This window comes from Trichophyton verrucosum, assembly GCF_000151505.1.
Source record: "Trichophyton verrucosum HKI 0517 chromosome Unknown contig00142_1.f1.exp, whole genome shotgun sequence".
NCBI lineage: Eukaryota > Fungi > Ascomycota > Eurotiomycetes > Onygenales > Arthrodermataceae > Trichophyton > Trichophyton verrucosum.
In genome coordinates, this window is record NW_003315543.1 from 18313 (window position 1) to 32073 (window position 13761).

Below are 13761 nucleotides of genomic sequence, written 5' to 3' on the forward strand. Positions count from 1 at the left end.
AATGCCTGTTCTAATTAACTATTAGAGATAGGCTATATGTTGAAATGATAATAGTAGAAGCAAATATGATTAGTTAAAAGTATATATAAAAGTAAATATATATATTATATTGTTTGTAGCTAAACAAGAGTCGACTGTAAAGATTATATACCAACCTTAACGTCTCTATCCTTGACAAATTATGATGAAACTCCGGTGGAGCAGGGTTGGATAAACGTCTTTACATAGGAACAAGTGGTTAATAACGCCTCGTCTATGTGATGCAAAGTTCCACAGCCACCTTAAAGCCTCTCACAAACAATATCAGGGATAGCCAAGCTGATCCATACACCAGGCTTTCGTTTCCAGTCCTCCAAATCCGTGCTCTCTCCCGACGAGAGCCTCATTTGATAATTCTCCACTAGGTGCGCTAGAAGAATTTTCAGTATAACATCTGCGACATTCTTCCCAAGACATTGTCTAGGGCCAAAGCCATAGCGCCAGAATCTATAGCGCATGTCAGTCACGTTTCGTGCATCTAGGAAGCGCTTCGGTCGATATTGGGTATTGTCTCGGCCCCAGTATGAGTCTAGGATGTTGAGAGCTTGAGTATCCACGACGAAATTCGTGCCCGCAGGGATCACGTAACCACCAACAACGCGATCAGTCGGTGCAGCCTGTGCAATAGAAAACGCTGCCATGGGCTTTAGACGCGCAGACTCAAGTATGGATGCCATCAAGAGAGTGGAATTCGCAGCAATGTACTGTGACCATGAATCAGCGGATTCACGATTTCTTGCATTTTTGATTTCTTGCCGTAGATCGTCTTGTGCACTTTGGTGCGCGGCAAGGAAGACGGGCACCCAAGAGAAGTTCCCAATTGTGACATCTAGATTGGCGAACAACGCCTCGTCTAGCGTGTGCAGCAGTTCCATCTTCGACAGCGAACCTTGCTGAATAGCATTATAAAACGTTATGATTGGGTGGCTGGGATAGTTCTCTCTCGCCCTCTTGTGCGCTTGATCGTTGAATTGGGTCCATTTCTCCGTGAACATTTTCAGTCTTCGATTAGTTGAAGTCGGGAAGAGTCGGCTGAAGGAAAACCGAGAAATACCTCCGCTTATCACCTCATTCCAGAGCCCTTCTCTAAGGGTAGCTATTTCTTGGAGCTGGGTCTCCATATCTGCAGTGAGGTCTCCATAGATGATATCACACAGTACCCAAAACGGCAGGAATTTGAGATCATCAGAAGAATTTATCAGAATATGCTTATTCTTAAGTTGCTCCGCCTTTTGCAGCATCTGAAATTGCCTGTCTACTCTGCGTTCGATTAAAGGGATATAGGATGACGACTTGTTGCGGTGAAAAGTATCGATGAACGGTGCTCGAGCTCGTGTCCAGTCATCCTGATTCAACAAGCCAAGGCACTGCCCAAGAATCTCCCCACAGAGCCAGCCAGAATCCATGGCTTTCCCCTTGATATGCATATTGGAGTCTTTAAACACAGCCTGTATGTGTTCCGCCCGGGTCAAGACACTGTAGCTATGTCAGTTTGCTGTGTGCACGGGAGGTATCACAAGCTCATGGCCTACACTTCGGAATCGAACGATGCCCATATTCGATAGATGGACCCAAACTCTTTCTCCCAAATTCGCGAGCCTACTTCGCCTTCCAAGAACTTTGCGACATTTCCTTGTCCATTGGGAAATTTGTACGGCACAGTCGGGAGCCTTGTCTTTCCATCGATTGACCGGATTGGAAACCTCCAGCAAAGATAAATCTACACAACATTAGTTTGAAAATGCACCTATATGTAGGCACGCTTTAGGAGTGCTCACATTAATCAGATAGGATATGATGTGATTAACAATGGTCCCTTCCGTGATTGCATACCGAACACCAATGGCAAGCAGGACAAGTGTGGCCAGGGAGATGTAGATGGCTGACGATGGCTGATGTGTGTTTAAGATATCAATGATTCTCCACGGATTACCTAGGGGCTCGGAATGCATTCTAAGAAGTGCAAATAAGCAGCCTTTCTAGTTGTGAAATTCGGAAGACCTTTGGTATCTTAGTCCTTGGGTGGAAATGGGGCGTTTGGGGAGGAAGGCAGTACTTGGAGGAATGATGTCGATCAGGAAACGCTTTATCAATACCTTCACTTCCCTCTGGTTCTGATCACAAGAGCATCTGTACGTACAAAGCGATACAAATTGAGCCTTGCACCATCAGGGATCAGGGATCCATGCACAAGGCCATACTCCGTGCTCCTCCGTTAGGGATGTATCCGGCCATACTCCGTACATGTCTAACTAATCCTTTGACGGGCATTTGATAGAAAGCCCATTTTAGGAATCGGAGTTTCACAGCCAATTGAGCCACGTCATATTCATCGTCTTTCTGGGTTGTGAGTTCCCAGTTTTCAGAGGTAGAACATACATATAACTACGTGGGTGGCTGTCCTTCGTGGCTGTATTGTAAAATCGGCTGCATAGCTATCCACTTCGTGCCTGCATCCCCTTGCTGCATAACTATGTATCCTCCGTCCGCATATACAGCTCCTTTAGCCGGTAATCTTCCGGTGCCCAATTCTGTGGCGAGCTGGCCTTCGCCAAGGAGGCACATCTCAGCCGGGTAGGGAATGCTGCTAGAAAAATAAAAATAAAATAAACAATGTCAAAAAGTATATGAAGTAGTCAGTTAACTGGAGCTCTTTGGTAGAAAACTGGACCTTTCTACGCACTCTTTAGCAAATAACTACAAAGAAACCCAATCCAATTATGGCTGTTGAACTCGAAAGCGGTAATCCAACTGGCATAGCCCCTGATGCGGCGACTGTGAGGGCAAGACAAAAGGGAGAGTATCATCTCGAATACCACAGCGAGGAGGTGGCCCGCCTAGCAGCACAGCACGAAGTGTTTTTGGATTTTATGGGCAAGTTGGTAGTAGCACCAGTCAATCTAAACAGACAAAATCTGCGAATTTTGGACAGCGGAACGGCGGATGGTGGGTGGACAAGCTCCTGTTTCTCGTGAAAGATCAGTCAGGATTGAAGCAGTACTAATTATCAGCTCTCCAGGGAGATGGCTCGTGGATCTTCATGCCTCTCTGCCTTCCAGAGGGAATGTCTATATTGGGACGGATTCCGTTGAGAGAATGTTTCCAGACAGCTTGCCGGAGAGGGTCTCTCTACAGGTTCAGCGAATCGATAGTCCATGGCCCCAGAACTGGTCCAATAGTTTCGATTACGTCCACCAACGCCTGGTTCTACCCGGCTGCGAGTATTGTTCGGCAGCAGTAGCAGTAAAGAACCTCTGCGGTCTCGCGAAGCCAGGCGGGTGGGTAGAACTGATTGAACAGGATCATAATTCCCCAAATCCAGGGGCTTTAGATAAAGCCGAGGGTATGATACGCGAAATCTTCACCGTCAATGGCTTTGGATATGACTACCCGCTTCGCATGAAAGGGTGGCTTGAAGATGCCGGGATGGAAGACGTACGCCAGGAAATATTTGATGTCCCGGTGGGAGCACTCAACCCCAACCCTGAGATGGCTCGGAAGAGCACATGGCAGATCAGTTCTGCACTTAGGGGCTTCTTGCCAATGGCTCGCGGTTAGTAGTTATCGCAATCCCTCCGATCTTTGTTCCTTTCTCTTTTCTTTTTTGCAAAGTTAACTAATCGTCAAGCATTAGCATTACCTCTTTCGATGCCCCGGGATGAGCTTGATAATCTGCCCAAATACACCGAGGATGAAATGCGCTGTGTGGGTGGCGTGCAGAGATTATATGTTGCCTACGGACGGAAACCCCTAGTGGCTTAATAGGGGCAGGGTGTTACTAGTCTGAAGTCCGAGAAAAGTATAAGATATATCAATTCATTGGCCGCTTACTGCAGGGTTCAATGTAACTTGTCTCCTGATACGAAAGGGAAATGATTGCATAGTGCATTAGTAGTTTCGTATATCCCAGTAAGGATTTCAATTCATCGGTCAAAATTTTTATAGAGTACTCCTGTCAATACTGAGAGAGCTTCAGTTAAGGGGTCGCGTATATATACGTATATATACGGGGTCCTTCGCACACGAATTATCTCCCAAGTACACCCTAGTTTCTTCCCATAAGGGTCATTCCTACAAGTTAGCAGTATCATTACAACTAAGCGGCCAGAATGCCAGTAACAACCCCTGAGATGAACGAGTTCGCATCCAACTATCTGGACTACCTCGTTGAACGGAAGCTAGACGAAGTTTCGACAACCTCAATCGACGACTCGAACACCCAATATACCGGCATCCATAGCGGCCTGGGGCCCCCTGACATGTCTCTGGAAGAAGCTGTTGACCATCTCAGGACTGTTCCACCCTCGAAATTCTTTGATCACAACCCTCAGGGGTGGTATGAAGGGGACGTTGCATGGTGGATTCTTTTCCCCTGGAGCAAAATGCCCGTGGGAGGAGAAATTCATCTGAGGGTTACGCTGATTGCGAGGCGTGTGGATGGACAGTGGAAAGCTGTCCATTGGCATGTATCTGAAGCCGTGGATCGGGCTGCTGAGTTTGGAGAGACCCCACGGCAGTAAATGGATATCAGCTACGGCTTAATGGTTTTGGAGCATGTAGGAAAGGATATAAAGATGTTTATAGAACCTGACTCTACAGAAACCATGGTACTGCGAGCTATAATCTGCCTTACACATTCATGAATCCCGCCAGAAAAACCGAACTCTTGAATTTATATAAGTACCATGACCCAGCTCCAACACACAGGGCAGTCAATCCGAAATACATTCCCGTCCTCAAAGTTGACTTGATCGATACCCACAGCTTCTCTTGAAGACCGTTGAAAGTCGCTGAAGTGTTCTGATGGGGGTATGGCTTTGCAGGAACTGGCAGGTCGAGAAACTTGCAAAGGGGCTCATAGCCATCGCCAAAATGAAACTCTAGTAGCTGATCCTTCGGAATAGTGTTTCTCACTCGTTGGTAATGATCAGTATATGCTTGACGAGCCGCTGACCCGTAATCGTTGTTACAAAAGACGTTGAAGCCCGCCGTTAACATATCCAGCATTGGCTTGGTCGTTTGGCGGTCCACGTATCTCCAAACCAGCCAAATCTTCCACTGCATAAAGCCAAAAATGGTATCTTGCATTGATTTCAGCCAGGAGTCGGGGTCGCGATTGGTGAGAATAATTTTGACATTAGGATATGCCTTGTAGAAATCTTCCCAGAAAAGACACGGGGGAAAGTCCATGATAGCATCGTAGCCTGCTAGCAATTTATCGAATTCTTCGCGTCCATATGGCGTGCCCTTCCCATAAAAATTGCAATCTATAGCTTCTTTCCATAGAAGAAACCATCTTGTCGGGTTTGAGGGAAATTCCTGGCCATGGAAAGGAGTAAACCCTAGTTCCTTGAGGGCAAAATACATGGCTGCCAGCATAAAAAATGAAAACAAAAAAGAATTAGAACTGCAAAGTCAATGGTCTCACATCAAGAAATTGCAAAACTAACACGTTGTTCCCGTCCTTCCTAGCCCTGCAATCACTACTTTTAAGGGGGTTTTCCGAGAGTCTGGAATTTCTGGTTCATCGTCGATAAGTCGCGGCATTGCGAGAAAAAAATAGGAGGGAGGGTGGTGAGAGAGCGAGTACAAAGTACACAAAGGGGTTTCTGGGAGGTGAACTGCTTGAATCTGGAGAAACCAGAAGTTCCCAAGCATCATGAGGAATCCATGGGCGACTTTTCTTGAGCACCAAAAAGAAAGCTTCAAGCCATTGGAATAAAGTTCTCGGCCCGTCGTTAGTTTCCGCTGTCAGAGTTTCGTGGCGCACTCCACAATAACTACCTTAAGTTAACTAACTAGTTATGTAGCTGTTCGTATTCAGGAACATGTGGGGTGTATTGTTTGTTAACTGCAAAGCATCAATTGGAGGTTGTGGGGAAACTATTCGTAACAACTTGGCTAACTAGTTATGTATAAGTTATCCGCAACTGTTAATTATTATTAGCTATTCAAAATGTCTACTAGACAGGTAGCAACTCCATTGCACACGGCCACGCATTTCGAAGATCGTATTTGCACGCTATTCTCCAGCCACTCTGAGCAGCAAGAGAATCCCACTCCCACTCTTCTCTTTCCAGTCCGTTCGCCGCCATCATGACCGACATATCCGCCATACGGGACAGATGCCCAGCGCGGCCCTCCTTCAGCAGTATTTCCAATAGAACTAGTCTTGACTTAGGACCCGGGATGATGGCTTTGCGGATATTCTTCAAAATCCTAACAACGTCCTCGTCGTGCCAATCGTGAAGACACCATTTCATACAGTATACTTCGTAACTGGGAATTTCCTTGAAGAAGTCGCCAGCGTGAAGATTCTCCCTACTCACCCGATCCCCAACGTCATGGTACATCCCATTGGCGGTGCAAAAGTTAGTGATCGCCTGGTCGATCACTTCGGCTCGATCGAGTATACCGCCTCGTAAGTTTGGGAATTTACGAAGCAAAAGCGAGATGAGTCCGCCTCCTCCACCACCAATGTCCACAATAAGCTTGTCCGCAACTTCTTCCCAAGGATAGTCTGCGAGTATTCCAGGAGCCTGAGCAACAGCTCCGCCACCCAAGGTCTTGTGAACCCGGTCCAGAGACCCTTGGGCAGCAAACCAAGAGAACATATCCAGATCTGTATCAAAGTTGATTTGGGAAGCCATCCTTTTCTCTCCTTCTCGACAGGACCGTGGGATCCCGCGGGCCATATCGTAAAATTCATTACCGTACAGGTCGACCCAGTTCCTCCAGCCAGTCCAGTGATCCCTGAGCAAGAGAGTTGAACATTCGTTGTTCGTGTACAACCTTGTGCTCGGGTCATAGGAAAAAATACCAGCGCTGTATAACACACGCATAATTTGCTTCAGCCTATCTTCACGGGCGCCGCTAGCCCGCGCAAGCTCTGAGATATTGACTGCTCCTTTTCGCCGTAGAATATCAGGAATATCAAGTTCAACTGCAGCGTTCAGGCATTTGCAGTTCGCAGATCCTATGGCAGGCATTAGTCTCGTGCAGCTAGACCGTAAATAACGGAACAAACTAACCCAAAAAGTGGTCTGCTAAGATGACTGTTCGTGGTTCAAGAAGCTGTTTTGTTTCCTGCAATTGGTTGACCGCTTGTGCGGATAGATCATAGAGGGACCTGTCTGGCAGCTCATTTGGATCGTGTAGGCTTGCCATCAACTCGGCTCGCAGGTCACCTGAAAGGACCTTGAGAGCAGATTGTAAAGAGACATTGAGCTCAGTGAGTGTTTTCTTGATTTCTTCTGTAGCCATTTCGCCGGAAATCGGGTGTTGTCTGGAAGACAGCAGAAGTTTTGGGTAGAATGCTCAGTTGCGAAGGTATCGAGTGGGCTTATGCTGAGATATACTATATTTTGTGATTGTTGCAGCGAACCGGAATCAAATTCTCTTGCTGAACCAGGGTATATTTCAAATTTGACCTCCCCATGACCTGCATGCATAACCCCCTCATGTTTAGGGCGATAACTCTGGGCAATGCCTGGACGGAGATTTTCTTCCTAAACCTCGCGAGAAAGTGAGGCCCTGTCCCTGGTTATGCCGGCCAAGTTTTATATCATTATTTTAAATTTGAATTTATTTAGTAGGCAAACCGAATGTAACTAGTTAGTGGAGAGCTTTTACGTAAAAAACTTGGTCCATGTATAATCGAGGCCATAACTACGGCGCCAATCGGAAATTGATATCTTCTTGGATTGCATTCTGTATATGCAGGTTTGCAGTGTATATTATATATAAATTAGCCCGCCCGGAAGCCAGGCCCGCTTGCATGCAGGGTTGCCCGTGGTGGTCTAAACTATTAGATAATGAAGAAGCTGAAAGGTGCTCCGTTTTTAATTTTGAGGCCTCCATCAATCAGCCAGCCATCTATTTCCTTGGGTGACCGCTACTTTTAGGACCCCCAGCATCAGATAGCTAGCCTACCCCGAGTACAGCTGTAGGGAAGAGGACCCTGTATTGCCCTGTTCTAGCCTTAGTCCACTAATTCAAACCATTTGCATGAGGTATTTGGTTGATGCTTGGGTATCCACATTCTGGACGGAGTATGGAGCACGGAGTACGAATTGGGATCAGGGGACTCGAAGTTGAGCACCAGCTCTGCCACACTTAGATAGCCCCGGACTTGTTTCTAAAGAGTACACAACGATGGATGCGCCATATAGTGTCACCACCTTTCAACACCTCTGACCTGACGCTGCCGGCATCTGTATTTTGAATCTTTGAGATTGCGGCCCTACTTTGCAGAATGATGGACGTTATCATCCTGTCCGAGCTTGCTAAAAGCCTACAAATACCAAAGGACACCATCAATCCTAGCTCGACGTTTTATCAAATTGGCGGTGACTCCATGATAGCCTTAGCGGTTTCCGCATCCTGTAGGCGTCAAGGAGTTTCTGTGGACGTTCCGTCAATCCTTCGGAGTGGAAGTATTTCTGAAATACTCAGAAACGCCAAATTGCTGCCGACTCAGCCCGTCAATACTGTGCCTAAAGGAGATCTTAAGCCTGTAAACAATATATCCGAGGCAGAGCTCGACCGACCTGCCGGTTTCCACCATTCATCTACCAAAGCACGCCAGTACAGTCCTACACCAACAGATTTAAGAAATGCAGTGGGGAGCAGCAGGGGAAATGGCGTTGGGTCTTGCAGTATGGCAAAACTCCAGTCTGTACTTGTGCTGGATACCAAGGCAAGGCCGGGGAACAATGTCATCAGCTATTTTCAAGAGTATTCACCAGGTCAAATCCCAACTCTAAAGCGAGCGTGGCAGAAGGTCATCCAGTCGGAACCTATATTCCGGGCTGTTTTCGACGATGATTTTTTCTTGGAGAATGGCATGGCCTGCTTTGTGTGGTCAGAGAACATACACCGCGATCTATGCTCATTTGAGGAACATGTTGAATCCATAAAGGCACCCGAAATGGTAGAGCCCGCAACAGAATTCGAGATTATAACCCTGGCGGGGAAAAGGAGTATTGTCGTCTGGCACGTCCATCACGCCCTCGTAGATGGATATTCAGCCCGGCTACTTCTCCAAAAAGTCTGCACTTTGATGGAGGGCGGTCAAATAACGGAAGGCAGATCATTCCTGGAACTCAGTCGGGCCTGGCAAATGTATCAGGCCATATTTGAGGGCCAGGCAAGGCAGTTTTGGCAAGATTACTTGTCAAAAGTGACAGATAACGACTTTCTACTTCCACCTCCTTGTAACCAGTCCTCCAATAACTCGCTTTCCGCAAACTTTGTCGCGTTTTCCGTACCCTTACAACGTATCATACGATATTCCAGCGAAATGAATCTTCCACTCTCGTCCATTTATTATGCAGCCTGGTCATTGGTCCTCGCAATTTATACGGGATCTGACACAGTGTCATTTGGTATTGTGTTCGAAAACAGGTCTATCCCTATTCCTGGAATTCGAGAGACCGTAGGGCCGATGATGAACACTCTGCCTCTCATTCTGCACTTGGACCGGGGAACTGCATTCAAGGATTTGCTTCTTTGCACAACCCAGCGTGTCGCTAAGTTGCGAGAGTTCGAGTGGAGTACACCGGATCAGAGCCCCAAGATGACATCAGTTCTGGCCATGCAGTACGACTACGAGGCAGTGTTAAGTCCGACATCTTCCACCATGGTTTCTTCTACCAGGCTTCAGTCAAGCATCCCCATCAATATATTCCTTGGCCCAAAGGAAAAAATCCAAATTAACTATGACAAAGTCTTATTCGATCATTCTGATATCGAGGACCTAGTCCGGATGTATGTCAATGCCATCGAGACATTGATAGGGCCGGAAGGAACCTTAGACTGGTACTTCAGGCATTCCCTTACGCCAGAACTCTTGCAGCAAAGCCTGTTGAACGGGAACTGCTTTTCCGATGCCACCCTCGGTCAAGGGGAGGATACATTGACAAGCCTCTTTGACGCCTGCGTCAAAAGCGCTCCAGATTCCGTAGCAGTTGCGAGAGGAGACGAGTCACTGACCTACGCCCAACTTGACGCAGCAGCCACAAAAATTGCATCGAGTTTGTGCGAGATAGTCCTTCCTCAAGAAGTTATCTGCGTTCACGCTGACCGTTCGATTAACTGGATCATTGCTATATACGCAGTCCTCAAAGCTCAAGCAGTGTACTGTCCCTTAGATCCGGCGTCACCAGATGATCTAAGAGATTCATATTTTCGAACTTCTGGAAGCAGAGTGTATATATCACCCTTTAAAGAATCCAAAGCCCGAAAACCCTCGTCCTGCTCACTCTTCTATTCGATCGAGGAATTGCTATATCAAGCAGATAACACACCTGGACTGGTCACGCGATATGGTAATTCCATAATATCCAAGAAAGACTTGGCATATCTATGCTTCACTTCTGGTTCCTCTGGATTGCCGAAAGGGGTTGTATGTACCCACGAGGGAATAGTTGCATTCCAGAAAGATTATAATGCCCGTCTCCATATGCGGCCTGGGCTACAAGTAGCTCAAGTTATGTCTCCAGCTTTCGATGGTAGTATGCACGAAATATTTTCGTGCCTTTCATATGGCGGAACGCTTCTCCTGAGCCACAAGGCCGACGTTTTGGGTAACATACAGCAAGCAAATGTTGCGATGATTACTCCATCAATTGGGAAAATGTTGAATCCTTGCGATCACAAAAACCTCGAAGCAGTATGTCTCAAGTCTCTAAAAAGAGTCTCAGTCTCTAGCTAATCTTGTTGTGTATTCCAGATTTATCTCGTTGGAGAGCAGCTTCCCCAAGCCGTATGTGACGCATGGTCTGCCACAGTGCCTGCTTATAACATGTATGGCCCAACAGAGTCGAGTTGCGGATCAAGCTACAAGCGCCTTGTTCATGGCGAGATTGTCACCATTGGAAAGCCTGTGGAATCGACTCGGATCTATATTTTAGACCAACATCAGAATCTACTTCCCCCCGGAGTGATTGGAGAACTCTACACTGCTGGGGTGCAAGTCTCTCCAGGATACATCCAACGGCCGGATGAAACCGCAAAAAACTTCCTCAAAGACATCATTCGCCCCGAGACTGGCCAAATGATGTATCGAACTCAGGATCGTGGGTATTGGAACCGATCGGGAGAGATATGTCTTCTTGGTCGTTCTGATAGGCAAATCAAGCTCCGAGGCTTCCGTCTTGATTTGAATGACCTTGAGATTAGGATGGTTGCAAACACTGAAGCCACTTCAGTGGCTATCGCACGCAAGGACGATATACTAGTAGCAATGATACAGCCGGAAACCACAAACATTGCTCTATTCAAGGAGACGATCAAGAAAGTGCTCCCACCACAAGCAATACCAAGGCTCATCAAAGCTGTTGATACGTTTCCCTTGGCCAATGCAGGAAAAATTGATTATAAGGCCGTCGCGGCAGCTTTTTGTGCGTCTATACCCAGAGTATCCTCGCACGGCCGTCCTGTATCTCCCGTGAGCACTCCAGCAGATGCCCGAGAGGCAATCGCTACAGTGTGGAGGACTCTGCTGAAATTGGAGGATGGGCATGTCCTGGACGACAATTCCAATTTCATTGAACTTGGTGGACACTCCATCAAGCAAATTACCTTGTCGAAACGTCTGTCTTCCATCCTTGATCGAGATATTACTCTAGCCGACGTTATAGAGAATATCCGCTTCGGTGACCAGGTCAACAAGTTCTTACCTGCTTACTCCGAGTCTTCGGGTAGCCAATCGCCACTAATAGAGTCAGCAGCGACTACACCGGCTGTTGGTATTAGAGACCAGATCTCATCCATATGGCAGTCTCTGCTTTCGCTAGATAGAGAATACCCTCTAAATGACGATTCCAACTTTATTGAGTTGGGCGGAGACTCTGTCCTTCTGTTAAACTTGGCTTCCCGCTTGACATGCCTCGGAGGAAGGCATATCGCACTCCACAGCGTCATCAAACGCCCTTGTCTAGGCGATCAAATTTCCCTATTCTCAAGCTCGAAGTTAGGTTCCGTCGCCGAAGCGTCCAAGCCCGAAATTGATTCAAAGCCTGGCTGTCTCTCCCTATCTCCCATAGAACGCGAATGGGTAGAAAAATACAAAGTTGGTAAAGGCTCATCCTCTTTCAACGTCAACTATGCGTGTGCTCTCAGTGGTGATACGGATATTATAAAACTGGAAGAAATTTGGAACAAGGTGTTGAAGCGCCATGAGATCTTAAGTTCTCTATTTCCGAATGAGCACACGCGGTCATATGCCAAAGTCCCTCCTCAAGTAGCTGTTGTGGGCAAGATTGATATCAGAGAAGAGGTAAATCGCGAGTTCAAGTTGGATGAGGAGCACCCAATCCGTGTGTTTATTACTCCGACTACCTTTCTCCTGGTGGCTTCACACATCGTACTGGACCTTACAGCGCTCAATGTAATCCTCCGAGATATTGAGATCTGCTGGGGTGGTAAGATTCTCTTGCCCTTGCAAAGAACTTATAGCCAAACGGCTCAGTGGAGCCGTGATGTGTCCCAGGATGACCTCGATTTCTGGAAGAGCCTCTCAGAAGTCCCCTGTTACCGAGAGCCATTGCGATTAAGTTATAATGGAACATCTCGAGTGTGCAAAATACCGTTGGAAACCTTCCAGGGTATGGTTCAGTTCACAGTTAAACACAGCATAACATTACACCAACTTTCCCTAGCGGCGGTCGCGCTTGCACTTTATCCCACAGGCACCCACGATCAACTTGCCGTCCTTGGAGCACCGTATCTCAATCGCGGGGTTGAAGATTTCGACACCGTCGGCCTCTTCCTAGAGCCACTCCCAATCCGCATAAAGGTGCCCCGAATCAATAGGAGAGATTCCATGCAGCAACATATTTCTCCCCGCGAGACTTGGTCGCATGCATTCGCCAAAAGCGTTGGCAAGGCAAGCCAGGACGCCCTTTCTCATGCCATCCCCTGGAACAGACTCCTTGAGTACCTTGACATCCAGCCGCAGCACCCAAATGTCCCTTTCATTGAAGCAATGGTAACATTCCACGATAATCGCGGACAGAAAGCATCCGCGATCCCTGGGACCCAGCAGCTTTACACATGGTGCGAAGGTTCGAAATTCAAGCTGATGTTTGAATTCTCGGCTATCGGTAACGAGACCTTGATGCTAAGGATTGAATATGACAATATGATATATAACGACACTAAGGCGAGGAATTTTCAAAGGCGCACGATCGCTGCTCTCGAGGCAATTAGTCAAGGCTTTGAGCAAGAAAAGCTGGTGGAACTGATACAAACAGCCATGGATAGACAGAGCTCTGAAGGTAGTGGAAATGAATATTTTAGTGTTAGTTTAGTCAATCTATAATACAAACTCGAGTAATTGAATATTATTGTTGGGGCGAAGTAAAGATTATTATATTTTAAATAATAGATTAAAATATTTAAATTTATAGATTTTAAAAAATAGCTATAAATTAGCTAATTAGTTGGAATTTTTACCTCTTATTAATTATTAAAATAATATATATTTAGTATTTTAACTTTATTAATTATATAATAATATAATTTATTTATAAATATATATTTTATTTTATATATAAATAAAATTATAAAATATTAATATATTATTATTTTATATTAAAAAAATACTAAAATTTTAATTTTTTATGATATTTTTATATTATAATTATATTTTTTATTTCATAATAATATATTTTTAATTATTTCTAATAATTTTTATATATAAAATTTTTAATATTTAAT

General features: G+C 45.9%; 5 protein-coding genes across 5 annotated transcripts; 2 read left to right on the forward strand and 3 right to left on the reverse strand.

The window, feature by feature from the left end:
* Positions 1 to 281: 281 nt before the first annotated feature.
* TRV_01777 (uncharacterized protein) lies at positions 282 to 1991 on the reverse strand (the record flags this gene model as incomplete). Its single annotated transcript, XM_003024032.1, has 3 exons — positions 282 to 1515; positions 1643 to 1759; positions 1873 to 1991. The coding sequence occupies 3 exons, from the start codon at positions 1989 to 1991 to the stop codon at positions 282 to 284; spliced, it is 1470 nt and encodes a 489-aa protein (XP_003024078.1).
* A 2157-nt stretch (positions 1992 to 4148) lies between these two features.
* Positions 4149 to 4559, forward strand: TRV_01778 (uncharacterized protein; the record flags this gene model as incomplete). Its single annotated transcript, XM_003024033.1, has 1 exon — positions 4149 to 4559. One exon carries the CDS (start codon positions 4149 to 4151, stop codon positions 4557 to 4559), a length of 411 nt encoding a protein of 136 aa, XP_003024079.1.
* Positions 4560 to 4668: 109 nt separating this feature from the next.
* TRV_01779 (uncharacterized protein) lies at positions 4669 to 5418 on the reverse strand (the record flags this gene model as incomplete). Its single annotated transcript, XM_003024034.1, has 1 exon — positions 4669 to 5418. The coding sequence occupies one exon, from the start codon at positions 5416 to 5418 to the stop codon at positions 4669 to 4671; it is 750 nt and encodes a 249-aa protein (XP_003024080.1).
* A 584-nt stretch (positions 5419 to 6002) lies between these two features.
* TRV_01780 (uncharacterized protein) lies at positions 6003 to 7302 on the reverse strand (the record flags this gene model as incomplete). Its single annotated transcript, XM_003024035.1, has 2 exons — positions 6003 to 6982; positions 7071 to 7302. 2 exons carry the CDS (start codon positions 7300 to 7302, stop codon positions 6003 to 6005), a joined length of 1212 nt encoding a protein of 403 aa, XP_003024081.1.
* Positions 7303 to 8293: 991 nt separating this feature from the next.
* On the forward strand, positions 8294 to 13342 carry TRV_01781 (uncharacterized protein; the record flags this gene model as incomplete). Its single annotated transcript, XM_003024036.1, has 2 exons — positions 8294 to 10711; positions 10772 to 13342. Coding segments are annotated over 2 exons (4989 nt in total), but the record flags the coding sequence as incomplete, so codon positions are not given.
* Positions 13343 to 13761: the final 419 nt, after the last annotated feature.